This window comes from Oryx dammah, unplaced genomic scaffold (genome assembly GCF_014754425.2).
Source record: "Oryx dammah isolate SB20612 unplaced genomic scaffold, SCBI_Odam_1.1 HiC_scaffold_13, whole genome shotgun sequence".
Taxonomy (NCBI): Eukaryota; Metazoa; Chordata; class Mammalia; order Artiodactyla; family Bovidae; genus Oryx; species Oryx dammah.
The window spans coordinates 53,409,920-53,430,235 of NW_024070197.1; the positions used below are offsets into that span (position 1 = coordinate 53,409,920).

Below are 20,316 nucleotides of genomic sequence, written 5' to 3' on the forward strand. Positions count from 1 at the left end.
CTTTTCAAAGGTTCCAGGACAGAGGAGGCCACAGCTCATGTTTCAGGCAGGGACAACTGCAGAGGCCAGGGGCCCACCGGTGTCTGAGAAAAGTGGGAGTCAAGAACCCAGCAAGGAGGCCACAGGGCTCCCCTCCCACTGTCTCTAGGCCTCGGGCTCTCCGGCAGGGTCCACAGCCTCTGACCACATGCTGCCTGCCAGGCTGGCCCAGCTTGGCCACTCACTCTGCTCCTGGCTTCCTCATGGCCAAGGCCCGCCCTGCATAGCCGCCCCAGGGCCGGTGACTGCTACCCTGTGACCACAGTGAAGATGGCGCAAAGCCTCTGTGCAAAGATGGGAAACTCTACGAGGAGGGACCATGGTGCAGGAGCATAGGGTCAGGGGTCAGGGCTCAGGCAGGGAGGGTGCTCTTCTGAGCCTAAGGAGCTGTGTCCACGAGTGAGAGCCCAGGCCACCCGACCCTGCAGGGCATCGGCCCCTCCCCTTACAGCAGAGCATCACTTGTCTCTGTGGCCCGGGAAAGTCAGCCCCTCAACCAGCCCACCCCCCATCGCCCAGGCATGATAGCCCCATGGCCATCTGGGAAATGAGTAGATGCCTACTTCCCCTTAAGAATTACACTCTGGACGAGGAGTCTGATTAAAACAGGTTGAGAGAAAAAAAGATAAAAGGGAGAGAAGAGGGAGTATGAGGGGGGTCAGGGTGATGGAGAAGCCAAAGGAAGTGGAACAGAACCAAGAACATCAACTCTCGACTCCTCTCCCTCTTCAGGCTGAGGGAGGCCACTGGTGCTGGTGCAGCTGAGCGGGAACCACAGGACACCACGGCGCAGCAGAGGCAGGAGGAGGTGTCACTCCAGTCTCCTCAGGCTAGCAGAATAGCCACGAAGACACCTGGAAGGCGCTTCCAGGCACTATGCTGATCCCATTCCACACTCCTTCCCATCCCCTTTCCCCTGGTGGACGCCCTTAGGACTGTCCAGGCATTAAATCTCCAAACCACCACCTGGCTTGCTGGGTACAGTTGCACAGGTCGTGCACTGTGCAACCCCAACCAATCTGGAAGTGGCTCCCTTGCAGTTGTGCAGCACAGTAGTCCTGACAGTAGAGGCAGAGGTGACTTTTTTGCTGCAGTGAGGACTAGAGTTGGGACATTTAATCTGATCTCTGATGAAACAGGCAGAAGGTCAATCAGGGGATGCCTACAATCAAATCAATTCTTTAAAACTGAGTCCAACGTCAAATATTGGTGGAAGTCTAATATCACAAGAGAGCAGATCATGTGTCTAAAATGCCACAGTGAGAATCTGGATGTGACGAGCAGGTTACAGAACAGGAGGCCTCCTGAGAACAGAGAGGATGCTGATGGCGTTGTCAGCCGACTTTGCCAGAAAGAAATCACGCTGGAGACACAAGGTTGCCCAAGGACTCAGAGCTGAACTCTGGTCCCCCAGTCTCAGGGTGTCCTGGGGGGCAGGTCTAGGAGGTGCCTGGCCAGACCACACCTGCCCCGGGTGAGGAGGCCTGTGAGGACCAGAGAGTCATTTGCCCTCACAAGGCTTAGAGGCCACGATGCTCTGACCCTCTCAGACCTCGGCCATGGTGCTGGGAAGGCTGGTTAATCACCCTATCCCTTAGAGAGACTGTGGGAACTCGGGGGCTTTTTATGAACGGAGGTAGCTGCTGTGCTTAAGTGCTCCTTTTAAAGCCATAATAAGGCTGCATTGGAAAAAAAAAAAAAAAAGACAAGATTTCACATAGAACAATAAGCACTAAAAATACATCACTGATTAAAGGAAGCATGCTTTGGGAAATTTCCACCAAATTTAAAAAAAGCACTGTTATCAGAAATTATATTCTGAATAGGCAGGCTTTTAACTCTAAAAATATCTTAGGAAGCAATCTAACACATATCAAGTTCACACAAAGTCAGAGCCATCGTGGGCTCACAGGAAACAGCCGGTCCTAGACATTTGCATTCAGGGGCCCCTTGACACGCACAGGCCCCACAACACTCAGTGGCCGGGGGCATGGAGCAGCTGTCCTTTCTCTGGGACCCTCAGACTCGTCCGAGTGGGCGAGGGTCTGCCAGAGCTCACACGCCTCTGGACATGACTATAGAGACAGGTCCTCTGGCCACATTGGTGGCTCCAGCCAGGATCAATAACCAAGTGGGCGACAAGTGACCCCGAGGGTGTGGTTTCAGGGTCTGCTTGGAGGGCCACAGTGGCCCGTGGAGGCTGGCTCATTCACGGTCAGAGCTGACCTGCTAGACCTCACTGTCCCCTCCTCTCGGGACACACGCTGGGCCTTGCAGGGTTCTTGGGAGCTGTGTCTGCCTCCTGTCCATTTTAAAGTCTCTGTCACGGGCTAGCTCCCCACCATCACCAGCCTGTCCCAGCGCTGGGCCCGCCAGCTGCGAGTCCCATCTGCACCTGGGTGCCCTCCCCCAGCGGCCCTAGAAGGGCCCCGCACTGTCCAGGGACAGGCACGTGGACACACACCTCTTCTTCTCCTCCTCTCCAGCATCCCCTCTGGAGCGGCAGCAGAAACAGGTAAACAGAGGAACATGTCAAACTCATGCAAGATATGTGGATGGAAAAAGAGAGCAAGCGCGGAAGGAGGGTTATCACAGCAGAGACGGAGATGAAGACGGGGTTCCGGGTGGGTGGGGGGCGCTGGCCGAGATGTCGGGGAGCAAAGCAACATGAGATCCCCCTCACCTACAGGCGTTTCCTGTGTCTGCATCTCCCAGCAGAGCAGAGAATTCTGTCTAGAATCCTAAGGAATGGTCCAGGACCTCTCCCCCCACGTGCTTCCCTGCTTCCCAGGACACACAGCCACAGCAGGCCATCCCGCCCCCATGAAGGTTTACTGACTTCCCCCTCCAAAAGAAAGATTTCACTTAAGATCCCCTAAGTCCCAGTGGCCTGAAGTCTTAACCAGCAGGTTCTGCCCTCTCTCCTGCCGGGAGAAAGGTTCTGAGGTCTCCCCAGTGTTAGAGAAGAAGGGGGCTCATCTCGTTAACGAGAAGAGACGCAGAGACCTCAAAGCCCCATGACTGCGGGGCAGATAAAGTGACCCAGGCCTGGGGGGCTGCTGCCCCCTCCCTGCCCCATTGCTGCACACAGCAGGCGCCAACCTTGGCTCGCTGAGGCCCAATGCACACTCCTCGCTGCTGATGGTTTACAAAGTGGGGTCTCCAAAGGGGCCCCGGGGAAGCTGCAGCCCAGAGGAGGCAGCTGAAAGTAGCAACTGCCTTCCCCAGACATGAATCCTGCAGCCAGGGTCCCAGCTCAGGAGCCTGGGTTCTTACAGAGACTGTCAGAGTGGGTCCAAGGGGGCCCCAGGGGCTTCGTTCAGTGGGAGTTTGCATTTATGAGGAGGGTCAGGCCAAGTCATGCCAGAGCCCCAGGGGAAGAAGCGCTCATGCAAGCTGGGTCCCCACCCAGAAGCTGTGCGCCCAGGACCCTTCAGGCAGCTTGCAGGGCACCGGAGCCAGAAGGGTTCGAGGTAGAAACACAAGACGCGAGGACTCAGCCATTCCGTCCTTCTGCTCTCCTCTTCAGAAACGGGACAAAAAAGCCTCTCCCTGGTCCTCTTTCCCGAGGCAAAGCAGGCCTGGACTTGGCTCCTACCTGGTCGTGGGAGACCGCTTTCTCCTCTCACAGTGGACGGCATCGAAAAAAGCTGCATTCCAGAACCTCAGTGTGTGCCTGCAAGACAGACAAGATGGGAACACAGTGGGTCTCAGGCCCAGGTTGTTCAGTTGCTAAGTCATGTCCGATTCTTTGCAACCATGGACTGCACACGCCAGGCTCCTCTGTCCTCCACTATCCCCTGGACTTTCCTCACATCCATGTCCATTGAGTCACTGATGCTTTCTAACCATCTCATCCTCTGTCACCCCTTCTCCTTCTGCCTTCATTCTTTCCCAGCATCAGGGTCTTTTCCAGTGAGTCAGCTCTTAGCATCAGGTGGCCAAAGTATTGGAGATTCAGCTTCAGCATCAGTCCTTCCAATGAATATTCAGGGTTGATTTTCTTTAGGATGGACTGGTTGGATCTTCTTGCAGTCTGAGGGACTCTCAAGAATCTTCTCCAGCACCACAATTTGAAAGCATCAGTTCTTCAGTGCTCAGCCTTCTTTATGGTCCAACTCTCACATCCATACATGACTACTGGAAAAACCATAGCTTTGACTATATGAATCTTTGTCATCAAATCAGTGTCTCTGCTTTTTAACATGCTGTCTAGGTTTGTCATAGCTTTCCTTCCAAGGAACAAGTGTCTTTTATTTTCACAGCTGCAGTTACCATCCGCTGTGATTTTGGAGCCCAGGAAAATAAAATCTGTCACTGTTTCCACTTTTCCCCCTTCTATTAGCCATGAAGTGATGGGACTGGATGCCATGATCTTAGGTTTTTTAACATTGAATTTTAAGCTAGCTTTTTCACTCTCCTCTTTCACCCTCATCAAAAGGTTCTTTAGTTTCCTCTTTAGTTCCACGTGGCCCATGAGGGCCTATGTGCCTTTATCCTCAATGGAGCTGGTTTCCTGGGCCTTGGCAGTCATCTGCATGTCTCCCAGGACCTATAATCTGGGAAGGTGGAACCTTCACCTGTAGGACATGGATGAAGCCATTCCCCTTCTCGGTCTCCCACTGAGACTCCCAACAGGAAGCAGAGGCCTCAAGGAGACTTGCTTTTCTACATTAGCGTCTATTAACAGAAATGGGAACCTGGCAGGGACAGGCCATGCGCAGAGAGCAGACACGCTTATAGGGTCGCACAAGACAGAACCATTCTTCCCAAAGATCAGAGTCAGCAAACCTATGGCACATGGGACAAACCCAGGCCTCTGTGTCTTTGTGTAAATCAAGTTTTAAGGGCTCACAGCCACGATCACCCACTTACATCCTGTCCATGGCAGCTTTTGCACTATAGAGGCAGAGTAGAGTGGTTGCTGGTAAAGCCTAAAAGATTTATCACCCAGCCCTCCACAGAAAAGTGTGCTGAGCCCTGAAGCAGAAGGTAAGACAATAGCCCAGCTGAGCCCAAAGGGGCCTGAGTTAAATCATGGATGTGGGCCCCAGGCTGGTGGGCTTCTCCCTGCTGCCACCCGAGCCTGGCCCTGCAGCCTGGGGCCACAGGCTTCCAGACAGCTGCCGCCCAGCTCTGGCCGGCTACACGTCTCCCACGCCCTGTCCTGTTGTGCCAAGCTCTCATGCCACTAGACGGCATTCCTCATGGGAGGGGAGCGTCTGACACCCTTTGGGTTCCAAATGCTAATCTGCCTCCAACTTGTGAGTAAATAAAATAAAACACGTGGACGGAGAGGCTCTGGAGGGACGAGGGTGTGCTCACAGCAGAGGGTGGGGTGTCCCCTGACCATGGGTCTCCCAGTCCATGGCCTTTGCGTGCATATGGTATTTATATACGTAAAACAGCTGGCTGCTGTTGCTGCTAAGTTGCTTCAGTCATATCCAACTCTGTGCGACCCCACAGACAGCAGCCCACCAGGCTCCTCCATCCCCGGGATTCTCCAGGCAAGAATACTGGAGTGGGTTGCCATTTCCCTCTCCTAAAACAGCTGGACTAGGACATAATTCACATACCAGAAAACCCACACTTTTAAAGTCTACAACTCAGTGGGTTGGGTTGTGGTCTATTCATGGACTTGTGCAACTGTGCAACTATTACCACTGTCTGTTTCTGGGACCTTTTCATCATCTCATTCCCTGCTTCCCCCGGATCCTGGCAACCACCAGTCCACTGTCTCCAGGGCTTTGCCTCCTGGACACTTTATGTAAATACACTGCGTGGTCCTTTGGGCCTGGCTTTGGTCATTTGGCATAATGTTTTCCAGGTCCACCCACGCTGTGGCGGGTGTGGGTGCCCCATTCCTTTACGTGGCTGAGTAACAGCCCACACTTTGTGCATCTGCATGGATGGACATCAGGTTGTTCCATCTCTGGGCTCTTATGAACAGCATGTCATGAATGGATGTGCACAGATTTTTGCCTGAGTACCTGTTTCCAATTCTTTTGCGCATCTACCCAGGAGCAGAATTGCTGGGTCTTGGGGTAAAACTCTGTCTGACCTCTGAGGAACTGCCAGGTCGCCTTCCACAGTGGCTGCTGCCTCGGACAGTCCCACCAGCAGTGTGTGGGGTTCTAATTTCCCCGCGTCCCCGCCAACACTCGCTACTGTCATTTCTAATGGGGACGTGGGTGCTGGCAGCTGCTGCCCCCCAGGTGGAGGGTGGCCTTACCAGATGGGCTGCTGCTTCAGGTGTGTGTACAGGTAGATCTTCTCTCCTTTCCTCTCCTCTTCCAGGCTGCACACAGTTACTGTGGGACGGGGAGGGAGACTTCAGCAGGGCAAACCGCTCCAGCAGCCCTCCCGGCAGGCCCCACGTGCCCCCAGAGTCACACAGACACGCAGTGGAAATTCCACGGCACCTGCCCTGAGACCCACATCAGTAACGACATGCTCAGGCCTGGCCCTGAGGATTCAGTCCAGGGAGGGCCCCAGAAACGGCTCCCCCACCCCAGAAATGTTCCTTGACGTCCCTATGATGAGGAGTTGGTCCCCAGAGAAGTGGTTTTTCAATAGAAATTCAGTACTAGATTACAGGCTGGAGCAGGGGCAACTGGGGAATCACGCAGGACAGTGTCTCCTGCTATGGGGAGCTGGAGCCCCAGATGTGTGGGCACTTGCCTGGGGGGTTGCTGGTTTGCTGTGGGCTGAGCTAAGGCCCCGAGGGGCTGAAGTGGTGCCACCCAGGCGCCCACAGCCCTGGGGCCCAGGAGGCACTCACCCGTCTTCCGCGGCTTCTCCTTGGGTCTGCCCTCTTCCTCCCTTGGGGAGAGAAACCACAGAAGTGACAAAACAACCCCCCGGCCCCAGTTTCCCAAAGAACCCTTCAACATTGCTTAAACAGGATTATGTCTCATGACCCATGTGTACATTTAGGTGGTTTTCTGAAAGCATGTGCATGAAATCAATGCTACGTTTACCAATCGCCAGTCTTTTAGAACTGAGATGTGGAAAACTCTAGAGGGCGGGGAAGCAGCTGTGCTTCCCAGAGCGGCTCTCAGGCCCCAACAACAGCCGAGGAGGCTGAGGTGCTTCCGTCACCAGGCCAGGGAGCAGCCTCCTGGTCACACCTGTGGCCGGGGAGGGGCGCACACAGGGCACACTCACTCGTTCCTCCTGACTGGGGGCCCCTTGGGCTTGGTCTCCAACCCAAAGAAGCCCTTGACGTTCTCTGTCTTGGCTGAGGTGTTCTTCAGCAGCCGCTCGGCAATGTCCTTCTTTTCCGCCAACCAGCTGTTGGCTGACTTCAGGTAGGAGTCGATGCTCCCAGTCGGCTTCTCCTTGGACTCCGTCGGGAGCAGGTGCGGTTTACCTGGAGGTGGGAGAGTGATGAGAACCGACTGGAACCACAGAGGCTGGGGTCGCCGTCTCCGCCATCACTGGACAAGCTGATGGGAAGCGAGGGGCTCAAGGCTCGAGAAGGCACAGGGCCTGGGCCCCTGCGCTCTCAGGCAGTCCCTAGGCACTTACTGTGTCCAGGTCAGCCAGGGGTCACCAGGGACAGAAGAGGAAACAGGCAGGGACCCAGCCCCCAAGAAACAGTGAGTCCAGAAGGCGGGTGCGCAGCGCACATAGGTAGAGGCCAGCACAGAGTATGCTGAGTGGCACCCGGGCTGGGCCTGAAACAGGAGGGTGTTGGACACGGGAGATGCTGGAGGAGGGCAGCCAGGAGAAAGGAGGAATGTCCCTCCCCAAGGCTGTGTACCGACCAAGGTCCAGGCAGCCCCGCAGGCCCAGGTTGCTCTCTCATGCCAAAGGGCCACAAGCTGAGGACTCAGGCCAGTAGCCAGTAGGACGGAGTTGAGATGCAGAGGAAGGGGATGCTAGAGTGAACCCATGGTGCCAGTGCTGCCCTGACCCAGCTCCAGCCCCTGGGTGGGCTCCCAGAAGCCCTCTACTTGAGGAGGCCTGAACAAGTGTCTGGGGTTGCAGCTCAAGGAGCTTAACAGGGGAGCCCTCTAGCTGCGATGTACCGGGAGGCCCCAGAGCCATGAGCCAGCACAGGTCAACCTGCCCTCTGCTCAGAGGCAGCTCCAGCCCACAGCCCAGCTGCTCCTCTTCACCCTTGTCCACAGCTGACCCTGCATTCACGTTCACCCAGAACATGAGACCTGCACATCCTCACACCAGCCATCCCGGCATCCACCTGAAGCATCCTGCCCCGTGTGTCCACCTTCTCGTTTCCTCATAGCCAACCCTCAGCCTCCTGACCCACACTGTGGGCCCTTCTCCTCCTGTTCCAGGAGTCTCCCTCTTCCTCAACCCCACCCTAACACCAGCTCCCTTTGTTTTCTGGGTGCCCCGCAGCTTTGCCTTAAGAAATCCCCACTTGGGGACTTCCTTGGAGTTCCAGTGATAAAGATTCTGTGCTTCCACTGCAGGGGCTGCGGGTTCGATCCCTGGTCAGGGAAGTAAGATCCCACATGCTACGCAGTGCAGCCAAAAAATAAAAACTAAGTAAAAAAGAAATCTCCACTCGATGGGCGTTGGAAGGTGAGGGTCTGCCCTCCCCGTGAGCCGCGCCAGGGCCTCACCGATGTGGTAGTAGGTGAAGCACATGGTCATGAGGTTCTTGGCGGGCCCGAAGTCATCCATCTGGTGACACCTGAAACGGGGAGAGCAGTGACTGGCTGACGGGTCCCCGACCCGATTCCCTCTCCACGTTCCTGAGAGGACCAGCATACTCACAGACACGTCTAACTGTTACCTCACCCACTTGATGCTCTGGAGGAGAAGCCACAGAAAGAGCTCCCCAGGTCCAGGAACACAGCCTGGGAGAAGGTCTGATTCTGGGTGGGAAGGCCCTCGCCATCCATCTACCAGGCCTCTTTCACTGTCAGAGTGGGACAGCCAGGGCCCAGGAAGCTCGACCCTGCCCCAAAGGGCAGCCCCAGAACTGGAGGATGGGCCTCGCATCTCAGGCCTATACCTGCATCTGGCCCTACTTCTCGGGAAGGAGCATGGGCTTGGGTAATATGCAGACGTGGGCAGCACCAGGGTCACCTGGAGAGCATGTTAAGATGTGGATTGCTGGGTGTACCCTGGAGTCTCTGGGTCAGCAGGTCTCAGGCAGGGCCCAAGAACATGCATTTCTAACAAACTGCCTTGGGAAGCTGATGTTCTGAAGCTCCTGGCCCAGAGACAGCACTTTGAGAATGACTGGGAATATGAATACCTACCTACCCTATACCAGTTGCTGAAAATCAAAGTAATCGATTATATACCAGAGCCTGAGCTAGGCTAGAAGATGTCCTACATATGTAAAGGACTGTACTTACTATATTGAGAGTATGAGATACACATGGATCCATTCAACTTAGCAAACAAAAAAAGGGGAGAAAACTTCAAAAGCAGGACCTGCCTGCCCCTGGGAATCTGTAGCTGCAAAGCTATAACGATGTCCACTGGTGCTGCTGCTGCTGCTAAGTCACTTCAGTCGTGTCCAACTCTGTGTGACCCCATAGACGGCAGCGCACCAGGCAACCCTGTCCCTGGGGTTCTCCAGGTAAGAACGCTGGAGTGGGTTGCCATTTCCTTCTCTAATGCATGAAAGTGAAAAGTGAAAGTGAAGTTAATCAGTCGTGTCCGACTCTTAGTGACCCCATGGACTGCAGCCCACCAGGCTTCTCCATCCACGGGATTTTCCAGGCAAGAGTACTGGAGTGGGGTGCCATTGCCTTCTTCGGATGTCCACTGCAGTACCATGAATTAGAGAAGAAAAGAGGAATCAGCTAAAGCCCATTAACAGGGCAGGTGCTGAGTAAATCCTGGTATAGTCATGCATTCATATATTACAACACATCATAGCCATGGCCAGAGAAGGCAATGGCACCCCACTCCAGTACTCTTGCCTGGAAAATCCCACGGACAGAGGAGCCTGGAAGGCTGCAGTCCATGGGGTCGCTGAGGGTCGGACACGACTGAGCGACTTCACTTTGACTTTTCACTTTCATGCATTGGAGAAGGAAATGGCAACCCACTCCAGTGTTCTTGCTTGGAGAATCTCAGGGTCGGGGGAGCCTGGTGGGCTGCCGTCTATGGGGTCGCACAGAGTCGGACACGACTGAAGCGACTTAGCAGCAGCAGCAGCAGCAGCCATGGCAGATGCACCACTGAATGCAAACGCAGGGGACTGCACTTTTAGAAGAAGCATGTCCTTGCTGGTGCGTGCGTCATTCAGAGTGGGGTTATCTCTGGGAGTGGACCAGAAGCGAGAGAACCTTTCCTTTTCCTCCTAGGCTTCGGTGTCTTTCCGTTCTGTTCCCTCATGCACTCTCTTTCCTGTTTAGTTTTTCACTTCAGATAAGTATTACTTCAAAAAAGAAAATCAACAGACATTATCTAAACAGTGGGATGAGGGCCACTTTATCATTTAACATAAAAATAATCCAATAAATCTAAAAAGCTACATTTCTATAAATTTTTTTTTGCAACCATAAAAAAACTATGCTCACAAACAAAGTCATGGAAGGAGTCTGTGTTTAAAACTTAACTCCCCCAACCACCCAGTGTACTTACTTAAGGAATAATTAAAAGAAAAATGGAGAATTAGATAAGCATGTTACCATATGGGGCATAGCAAATGTGACACCATCTATAAAAAGTATACATTCATGAAGGTTCCTAGAGATACAAATGTCTGGAGGTGGAAGTGTCCTCAGGGTGGGAGAGCGTGCTGACCCCCGACCTCCTGGGGCTGCTCTGTGCAGCTCCCGATGCATCCCCAGAGAGTGTGGGCCCTCGACTCCCTCCACAAGGCCTCTCCACCCAAGCCAGGATTCCTCCTGAGCACACCCGGAACTTGGCACATTCAGAGTGTTAAGAAAAACAGGGGCTCCTTTCTTTTGGCAATTTTCCTCCAGTCCATGCCATGTGTTCATGGGGAAGAGAAAAAGGTGGGGAGACACGGGAAAGTGGCCACAGCCTAAGCCACAGACCAGGACCTGCTCCAAGGCCACACTGAGTTGATGGGGCAAGTGGGTTTAAATGACGGTCAGATCAGAGTCAGGGCTTCCCTCTGCCCCCAGTTTCCCATGCACCCGCCCCATGATTAAAGTCACTGCTTATTTACCCCCGGGCAGACACGGCTCCTCCTATTCACACTGTGGAGGGCATGTCCAGCTCTGAAGCAAGTCAGGGCATCTGAATCAGGTCAAGAGTTCTGGAGCCCCAGGCCTCAGGAGCAGGAGCCCCACAAGTCAACGGCCAGCCTCCACGGCCACACGTTGGCAGGGGGCTTCCTCCCCAGCCCACATGGTCCAGGACACCCTCTGAGACAAAAGGCCCCAGCAGTGCCTCACGAGGACTCCAGGCAGGTGACATCATCCAGCCAGCCATCTCATTACTGGATGATGAGAGTGTGTGTGGAGCACGTCACTACAGGAAGTCCAGAGAACCCCGATCTGGGCTGGAGGAGGACAGGGCGGGCCGTGGAATCACAGCCTCTCTCCAGACAGGTCGGGGGAACTGACTCACACCCAGCTGTGGCCCTCTCCTCTCCTGCCGGGTGGGGACTGTGCTCTTTCCCGTGAGATGCTGGTCATGACTCCCAGCAGATGCTGGGGAGCGCCAGAGCAATCGAGCTGATGACGCATGTGTGGGGCCGGTACTCAGGACTGGGGTCTCTTGGGCGGGGAGGGAGGAAAGATGAGCAGTTAGGACAGAGGCTCTGAGCTGCAGCATCACTTACTCGAACAGGACCACCGCGAAGGACTGCACCAGGCGGTAGAAGGTGGGCTCTGAGACGCACTTGGAGTTGCAGCGCTGTCCAGGAAGAGGGCAGATGGTCAGGCAGCCGCTGGCAGAGCTGTACTCGGCTCAGAGGGGCTGTAGGCTCACCACAACTTCTCTAAGTGCCGAGCATCTCTAAACGCAGCCCTGCTCGGGCCCAGCACGAGCCCTGCTCCACAGAAACCCGGACTCAGTGAAGGGCTGCCCTGCCCCCAGACCGCCCCACATCAGTCCCTGTGTCTCTCTGTGAGATTTTAAAAACTAGGAACTTCACCCACTCACCCACACATGGGGAAGTATGGAAGGATGCAACCCCAAGGTGACAAGGCTGGCTATTTTTTGGATGGGGGGTTTATGGGCAGTTTTTCTACTTTTGCTTACCAGCATTTTCTAATTTTTCTTGTGAGAATAAATTAGTTGTGATAAAAAAATACTTAAAAAAAATTATTATTGGAGCATAGTTGCTTTGCAAAGTTATGTTAGTAAAAATACTTTAAAAACTAAGAACTTTGTCCATTTTACAGGAAAAACAAAAAAAGAATCTATTGGCTATTTACAAAACTTCTCATCTGAGCTTACACGGCTGTTATTGTCTTGAATACTTTATGAAAACTGAATGTTGTGGGTTCTTTAATAAAAACATGCAGGGACACAGCCCACGTGCTTGTCTTTAAAAAGACGAACATATCTGGAATTTCATGTGGCTGAGAGGCCAGGCTGCATCTTCCACTATTCTAAAAAGGCCTTTTTGAAACATCTCTAGATGAGCTTCACATGTTTTTCCGGTGGGTCGTTTCTCCTGAGCAGGTGACAGCCCTGTCACCCCCTTACCTGGGCGCTCACATACCGGGCAAACCATTCCCGGCCTTTCCCATTCTCACTGCTGCAGTACTCGCCAAACTTGGCTTTCTCCTCCTGGTCCAAGTCCTCCCTGGAGAAGAGGGCAGAGGGGAAAGACAGGAAAGCTTTCTTTAATCCTCTGGAACTAAAAGGACTACAGTCGGGGAAGAGGAAGGACAGGACACCTAAGTGCAGGCGATGCTGGACCCCGGACCCCAATCCTCGCCTCGGCTCCCCAATGGTACCGCACTCCACCAAGTGCAGAGGCACATTCTAGCCTCTGGGCAACCCCGAGAGCAATGGGTTTATTGCTGTTTCCAAAATGAGGACCCTGGCTCGAGGGTCAGACACAACTGGGGAACAGCAAGCGGGAGCCCCATCTAGACTTCCTGGCTCCAAAGCCCACGAGACCGCCCGTCTCAGTGACGTTTGGGCACTCACAAGGTCCACAAGCCTCTGACAGCTGGGCTCTCCAACTCACCTGACCTCCCCTCATCTTTAGAGCTGATGAGGTATGGAGCCACCCACTGGAGTTAAGAATTCCTAACCTGCTCAGTTTCAGCAGGACATACAGAGCCCGCGGTCTGATGCCCCTCCAGCCATCAGAGGGCCTCGTTGCTTATTCCACTCACTTCTGAAGGGCCAGTCTGCTCTCTGATGCTCCCCAGCTCTGTGTGTGAGGGGTGAAGATTGGGGAGGGGGCCCCAGGCCAGCGAGTCACCACCACCAGGGTGGACAACATGCTCACCTGATCTAAACCACTTCTAATCACTTTCATGGGGGGGCGGGGCAGTACTCTACCTCCAATCTAATGACTAAATTGGGGTAGCAGAAGGCTGAACATCAATTAATTGGCTTTTGCAATTTCATTTATTTAAGGTTTCAGAGAAAACATCTTGGCCTCATTTATCCCAAAATACCAACACCAGATGAAACATAAGAATTTGTCAGGCATGTGCATGGAGCTTTGATATGAATGCTCTTGACAAGGCATCTGACTCAGTTGTCCAGGTTCCATACTGCCAACAGACAAGCTGCCACAAATCTCGACTGGCCTTCTGGCAAGTCAGTGAGCTTCTGGGCTTTCTCCCCTTTTCATTAACTGGGTGTACTTGGAGAAAGCTGATGAATTTCAGTGTGAGTCAAACAAAATAAGTAGGAAGCCACATCTACTGCTATCCCAGAATGCACTCAAAATCACACATAAAAGCATTCGGGGGATGGACAATTATTAGGATGCTAATAAACTCTTTTCCTCTCCAACCGCAGAGAAAACTGAGCCACATCTGCCAAAGGTGGAAATCACCCTGCCAGTTAACCATTGAGGGGCTAAAGCACAACAGGAAACAACATCCTCACTGTGTGCGGTCAACAGGCAGAAATCCTTCTTACGCTTTAACAAAGCTGGAAAAGGGTCCCTTTAGCCAGAGCTCCTCAGGCCACATGTGCCCATCTCAGAGGCCTTGTTAAAATGCAGATTCTGACTCAGTGGGTCGGCTGGGGCCCAGGACTCTGCGTTTCTAACAATCCCATGGTGCTGATGCTGCAGGTCCTGAGGAGGGACCTTCAGCATTTCACGTGCTGCTGTGCAAAGATGCAAGAGCAGCATCGAGACCTAAGGCCTGAACTGAACCCGTGTTTCCCTTTCCCCTGCTGGGCTGGTAACAGCTGTGAAACAGATTCCCAGGTCCAGCCTCTACTTATGCGCAGCTATCAATGCTCCTGGTTCAAACCATCAGGAGCCACCAAAGTGAGGTGGGAGAAAGGTGCAAGGGCAAGTCCCCATCCTAGCAGCTGTGGCAGGGTACCAAGAGGCATTGGTACCTGAAACCTTCTGGCCTTACAGCACCCCTAATTCACTGTCAGCTACAACACCTTGGAAGGCATGCCCTTGGGGGCTCACCTCAGATGCAGAGGAAGCAAAGCCCAGCCCTGAGGCGGGGGGGGAGGGAATCTCTCTAAGGTGGGGGGGAATCTCTCCAAGGGGGTCTGCAGGCAGCGGGTGGTGCTGAGCCCGGGAGGTGCCAGCAGCGGGTGAGGGCTGGGGCTTACCCTCCAGAGAAGATCTTCTCCACGTAGCCGCGCATGAACTCGCGGAGCTCCAGCAGCTCCTCATCCTTGGCCGAGTCAGCGCTCTGGTTGGAGGAGAAGGACTCGTTGGAGGAGGAGCGGCGGTACTGGCCCCAGGACGGGTGAGAGGGAGACTCGCCCATGTCGTTCTCGCTGTCCGCGGACTCCGTGGTCTCGCTCTCTGAGGCGCCCTCTCCCGGGGAGCTATCCCCATCCTGCAGCTTTGGGGGCGGTGCCTCCAGCGGCGAGGAAGCAGATGGCTCGGCCCCAAAGTCAATCAGGGAGCCCACAGGGACCTCGGGGGCCTCCATGGCTCAGGCGGGGTGCTGCGGACCAGGACGTCGGGTGGGGAGGCTGGGGGACGGGGTTCCCAGGTGCGTCAGCAGGAGCCCGAGGCTGAGCGGGAGCCCGCCAGGTGCATGTGCGCTGCTTGGGAACTGCTGGCCGCTGGGACTGACTCCTCCGGATGGCCCAGGGGGCCCTAAGGCATCTGTAATGGAAGCAGAGACACATCATCATTCTCACCATGAGAGCTTCCCAAGTTAGATGAAGGAATTAGGGCACTCCTGTCCCATCAGAAAAGTGAAAGTAAAGTCGTGTCCGACTCTTTGGGATCCCTTGGGCCACCTGGCTCCTCCGTCCATGGGATTTTCCAGGCAAGAATACTGGGGTGGGTTGCCATTTCCTTCTCCAGGAGATCTTCCCGACCCAGGGATTGAACCCGGGTCTCCTGCATTGTAGGCAGACGCTTTACCATCTGAGCCACCAGGGAAGTCTTCTGCCCCTCAGAAGCAGCTCCCAGCTTCCAGAATTTGGGCCAGCTCTCTGCTGATGTCCTCTGCCACTCCCTCACCATTAAACATCCACCATATGATGAGCAAACAGCAAACAAACACACCGATCAGGCTTTCTCCAGACTAAGCAAACAGACTTCAAGGGGGGCTGCTGCCGCTGACCCGCTCCCGACTCCAGCTGACCAGGCCGAGGCCAATAAAACCGGAAATCACCCGCCACCCGCTGTTACTAGATCAGCAGCTGTGGAAGATGGTGTCCTCAGGGGCAGGCTACATACATGGGCTCCTCACCTCCAAGGCCCGAGGCTCTCCCTTTCTGGTCCCCTTCTCAGCTTTTGCCGACTTAAGACCCAGGGCCTCCCCAGCTGTCACATGTGGGATCATCATGACCCCTCAAACCCTTCCATGGTTTCTAAGTGGCATTTGCCAACCAGACCCACCTCCTCCTCCCTGCCCGCTCCCTGCACCAGGGCCCCCCTGGGCAACGGCATCCACCTCCTGGTGCCAGTCCTTCTGACCCTTAGGCTGGGTGGTCCTCTCCCTTCTCCTCCATCTTCCTCACCCCAGCCGGAATTCTATTCATCCCTCTAGACTTGGCTGATTACCACCTCTTCACAGACACTTTGCTCAAACCCTGTGCAATCTATTTACTGATTCCTGTGTGGCCACACTGGAACTTTACTGACACTCATTTAATAAGTCTGCTTGTTTAACAGATAGATATTAGTATTCCTGCTTACCCCACTAAAGTATAATCCACTGAGGGGCGGACCATGCCTCAGCCACCTTTGTAGCAATATGCAAGCGCCTGGCACAGTTCAGTTCAGTTCAGTCGCTCAGTCATGTCCAACTCTGCGACCCCATGAACCGCAGCACTCCAGGCCTCCCTGTCCATCACCAACTCCTGGAGTTTACCCAAACACATGTCCGTTGAGTCTGTGGTGCCATCCAACCATCTCATCCTCTGTCATCCCCTTCTCCTCCTGCCTCCAATCTTTCCCAGCATCAGGGTCTTTTCAAAACAGTCAGCTCTTCCCATCAGGTGGCCAAAGTACTGGAGTTTCCGCTTTCAACATCAGTCCTTCCGATGAACACCCAGGACTAATCTCCTTTAGGATGGACTAGTTGGATCTCCTTGCAGTCCAAGGGACTCTCAAGAGTCTTCTCCAACACCACAGTTCAAAAGCATCAATTCTTCACTGCTCAGCTTTCTTTACAGCCCAACTCTCACATCCATACATGACCACTGGAAAAACCATAGCCTTGACTAGATGGGCCTTTGTTGACAAAGTAATGTCTCTGTTTTTTAATATGCTGCCCGGCACAGAGTCTTAACTAAGTGTCCACTGTATGTTTGCTGGATGGATGACCAGACCTGACCGTGAACAAGCGCTGGGAGTTGGGAAGCTGATGATGCAGGCAGAACTGGGATTAGGATCTCTGCTTCTAACCAGGTCTCCACCAGTCAATTCAGGGGTCACCTGCCAGTTCTGGGGTGCCTCCCCAGTGACAAGAGAGGAGCCCTCCTGATGTGAGTCCACCTTGATCCTGGGCCCCTGTCCCTGTCCTCTGCCTCTACAGATCCCAAATATATAAGACGATACCTGGCAGATAGGTGGCTTCCCATACTGTACAACTAATGCATCTTGTGAGGCAATTCAGTATCAAAATTGCATTTACTGCCTCTTAAGAGCTTAATGTCCACAGATCGATTATGGGCTCCTCCAAATTCCCCAGCCCAGGATATTTTTAGATGTCCTGAGTCAGAAGGATGGGATGGCTGCCTCCCTGTCACTGCAGAGGCAATGGCCCCCTTCAGGAGAGTCCTACAAAGACTGCCTTGGTCCAAAAAAGAGATCCAGCATGAATCCCAGCTCAAACTTTCTGGGCCAGAAGAGCAACACAAAGTGTGCAGAGAGTCGACGACTACGGAGCAGTGGGCTGGGGTCGGGCCAGCCCTGGGCACTTTGTGCCAGCAGGCGGGTGAGCTGTGGCCTCTGCTCCCCGGGCCGGGGTCCCGGTCAGAGACATCAAGGGCAGGGGAGGGCTCTAAGGTCCTTCGGACAACCATGCTCTCTGCTCTCCAAAGAAGAGAAGATCACGCCTATAACGACTCACCAGATATTAAAAATGGAAAATCACACACTAGGAAAAATGTGTGCAGCTACTATGACAGGAAAATTTGAGTTAATTATACTTATGTGAGAAATTCACCCAAATCCAGTTTTTAAAAAATCTATAACACTACTCAATTAGGCAAGGCATACAAAAGGAAGTTATTAAATTTTTAGACAATTCTTCAACCCGTACTAATAACCACACATACAGACAGGCAAATCAAAACAATTAGGTACCAGCTTACACTACAATGTAAGCAAAAATTTGAAAACTATAAATTTTCAAAGCAGACAAGACTATGATAAAACTAACATTTTCAAACAATTTCAGCAACAAGGATAAATATTAATAAGATTTTAGAAAGCAATTTCCATAATTTTTCTTTCCTCTGATCCAAGAATTCAAATGCTTGAAATTTATTCTAGGAAAGTAATTCCAAACAGTCAAAGACAGTTATGTGGTCTGTAACAGTATTTATAATCCTCATAAATTAGGGAGGAAATCTAAATACAGTAAAGTGGCAGATAAAATCTAACAACTTGGTGCAATGGTAATCAGTGTATGATGCAATTAGAAGAATTCACTTTATACTTACATAAACAAATATTCTACAATCAACAAACATTTACTAAATCCTATTGCATGCCAACCTCTGTTCTGGGTGCTAGAAATACTGAAGTGAATGAGTTTTAATTGTACTATAATTACAATCATGTCCACGTATGAAAAAGGACTGAAAAAGCAGACAGAAATGTATAATATTACAGTGCTAAATGGCAACCCACTCCAGTATTCTTGCCTGGAGAATCTCAGGGACAGAGGAGCCTGGTGGGCTGCCATCTATGGGGTCACACAGAGTCGGACACGACTGAAGCGACTTAGCAGCAGCACAGTGCTGGCACTGAGATTTCCCTTTTTTATTTTGCTATCATTAACCATGTAGTTTACAATGAATAAAAATTCAGAGGAAAAGGAAACAAGTATCTTGAAACATTTCAGGATTTAGTCTGAAGGCTGTATGTTTACCAAAGCAGAACCCGACAGCACAGAAGGGCAAGATCAGACCCTACTGTCACGGCTATTTCTGGTCAGGCCTGAGGCGCTTTCAGAGGCTGGTGGGGAGCTCTCCTAGCACCTTTCTAGCTTGGAAATTCGGGGCGTGCATGAATCATTCTTTCCCAGAAGCCTCCTCAGTGGGCTCAGGAAGGAGGGGACAGGGTGAGGGGCCTGGCCCTGTAGGAGAGGAAGCACAGGTGCAGGAGGGTCCTGGGTGCCATGCGGGCACCACGGGCTGCAGGGTGCATACCCCTCTGCCTGGGGATCTCTTCTCTCAACCAAACCTGCTCCCGGGGCTGAGATGCAGGTGAAGCAGCCGCTTATGCTGAGGGGCTTGGAAGTACCCCACCCCCTTCCTTCAGGAAGGGAACAGGATTATGGGCCTCCATCCAGGACAAGGTGACAGTCACTCTCAACACCCCAGGATCACACACCTCACTCGACTCCTGTGATCTCCAGCTAGAGAACTCAGAGGAAGTGGGCCCAGGGGGACTGACCGCACTGTCCCCAGGTAGGGCCAGCCAGGGGCTGCCGCTAAAGTTTGTGGGCCCAGTGGGATCAGACCTAAAGAACTTTCTCTCAAAGTGCTGAAATCCACTTCGTGAAATCTTCTATTTTATTTCAAAATACCTCTGGGCTAAAGAAGACATGTCCGCAGGTTGTACTCAATCCCTCTGCTTTGTCCTGCTTACAAGAAGGTCCCCAGACCCACTCTAGGGCCACAGCTCTGGGTTTTAAATCAGAGTGGAATCTCTGCAAATAGCATTGATACTAAAAATGTCTTCTACAGACTTGCAGCCAAACGGACCTTCCTGCAACTGCATCCTCACAATTCACCTCCTGGGCCCTAAAGCAGAAGCCTCTACCAACCAAGTGAGCGAACCAAACTAGACTAAAATCCTAAGTCAGCCTATGGCTCTAAGAGGAGCCTTCTTCAGACTCGGGGTCAGAGAAGTGGATATCTGAGCCGAGATGGAAGACTCATAAGAACCCATAAGACTCTAGGGTCTTCTGAGCAGAAGACAGTGTCTTAGGGAAAGGAAGAGTCCACACAGGGGGCCTAGGCAGCCATGACTTTGGAAAGTTCCAGACAAGGGAAGGCTAAGGAGGGAAGAGGTTGGTAGGGTGGAGGGGCTGCAGATACCAGGACCCTGGGTTGGGTGCTCAGGGTGCCTGGCAGGTAGCCATGGCAGCAGTGTGGAACAAGAGCAAGGTGGCCAGGGGAGGTGGGTGCAGTGGGCACGTTCTTCCAGGAGCTTTCCTGACCTCATGCGCCCCCCCACCCCCGCGCCCCACTGTGGCAGGAACTCGGAAGGAGACTGCCTTCTGTGGCTGTGGACCACATATCCTGAGGCTTTGCTCAAACCCTGATTTCCCCAGCACCCAGAGCACCTGGAGCGAGCACTTCTCCAGCAGGCTGGCCCTGGGCAAGCAAACAGGCTCCCGGGGCCAGGGGAGACTCCAGAACCTTCTGTAGCTGTCCCCTGCCGTCCGTGTCAGGCAGCTCCCTCTCCCCCAGTGCCCCTGAGCCCTGCATCTCCCACCAGAAGAGGCAGCAAGCCTTGCTGGACCGGCACCGAGGACACGCTGGCTTCTGCTCCCTCCATCC

The 20,316-nt window shown here is 53.3% G+C and overlaps 1 protein-coding gene across 3 annotated transcripts in view; it reads right to left on the reverse strand.

Annotated features, from left to right (window-relative positions):
• KIAA0513 (KIAA0513 ortholog) overlaps positions 1 to 20,316 on the reverse strand; it is a 52,041-nt gene that overhangs the window by 7,060 nt on the left and 24,665 nt on the right. For 2 of the 3 annotated variants that reach the window (XM_040253969.1, XM_040253970.1), the window contains exons 2-10: positions 14,722 to 15,229; positions 12,661 to 12,760; positions 11,789 to 11,862; positions 8,634 to 8,704; positions 7,207 to 7,411; positions 6,821 to 6,861; positions 6,272 to 6,350; positions 3,638 to 3,715; positions 2,504 to 2,533 (exon numbers count right to left, since the gene is read on the reverse strand). In XM_040253969.1, coding sequence (XP_040109903.1) covers positions 2,504 to 2,533; positions 3,638 to 3,715; positions 6,272 to 6,350; positions 6,821 to 6,861; positions 7,207 to 7,411; positions 8,634 to 8,704; positions 11,789 to 11,862; positions 12,661 to 12,760; positions 14,722 to 15,050 — 1,007 coding nt within the window. In that variant the 5' untranslated portion in view covers positions 15,051 to 15,229. The remainder of the gene's footprint in view (positions 1 to 2,503; positions 2,534 to 3,637; positions 3,716 to 6,271; positions 6,351 to 6,820; positions 6,862 to 7,206; positions 7,412 to 8,633; positions 8,705 to 11,788; positions 11,863 to 12,660; positions 12,761 to 14,721; positions 15,230 to 20,316) is intronic. The other variant, XM_040253971.1, reaches the window with a different exon arrangement.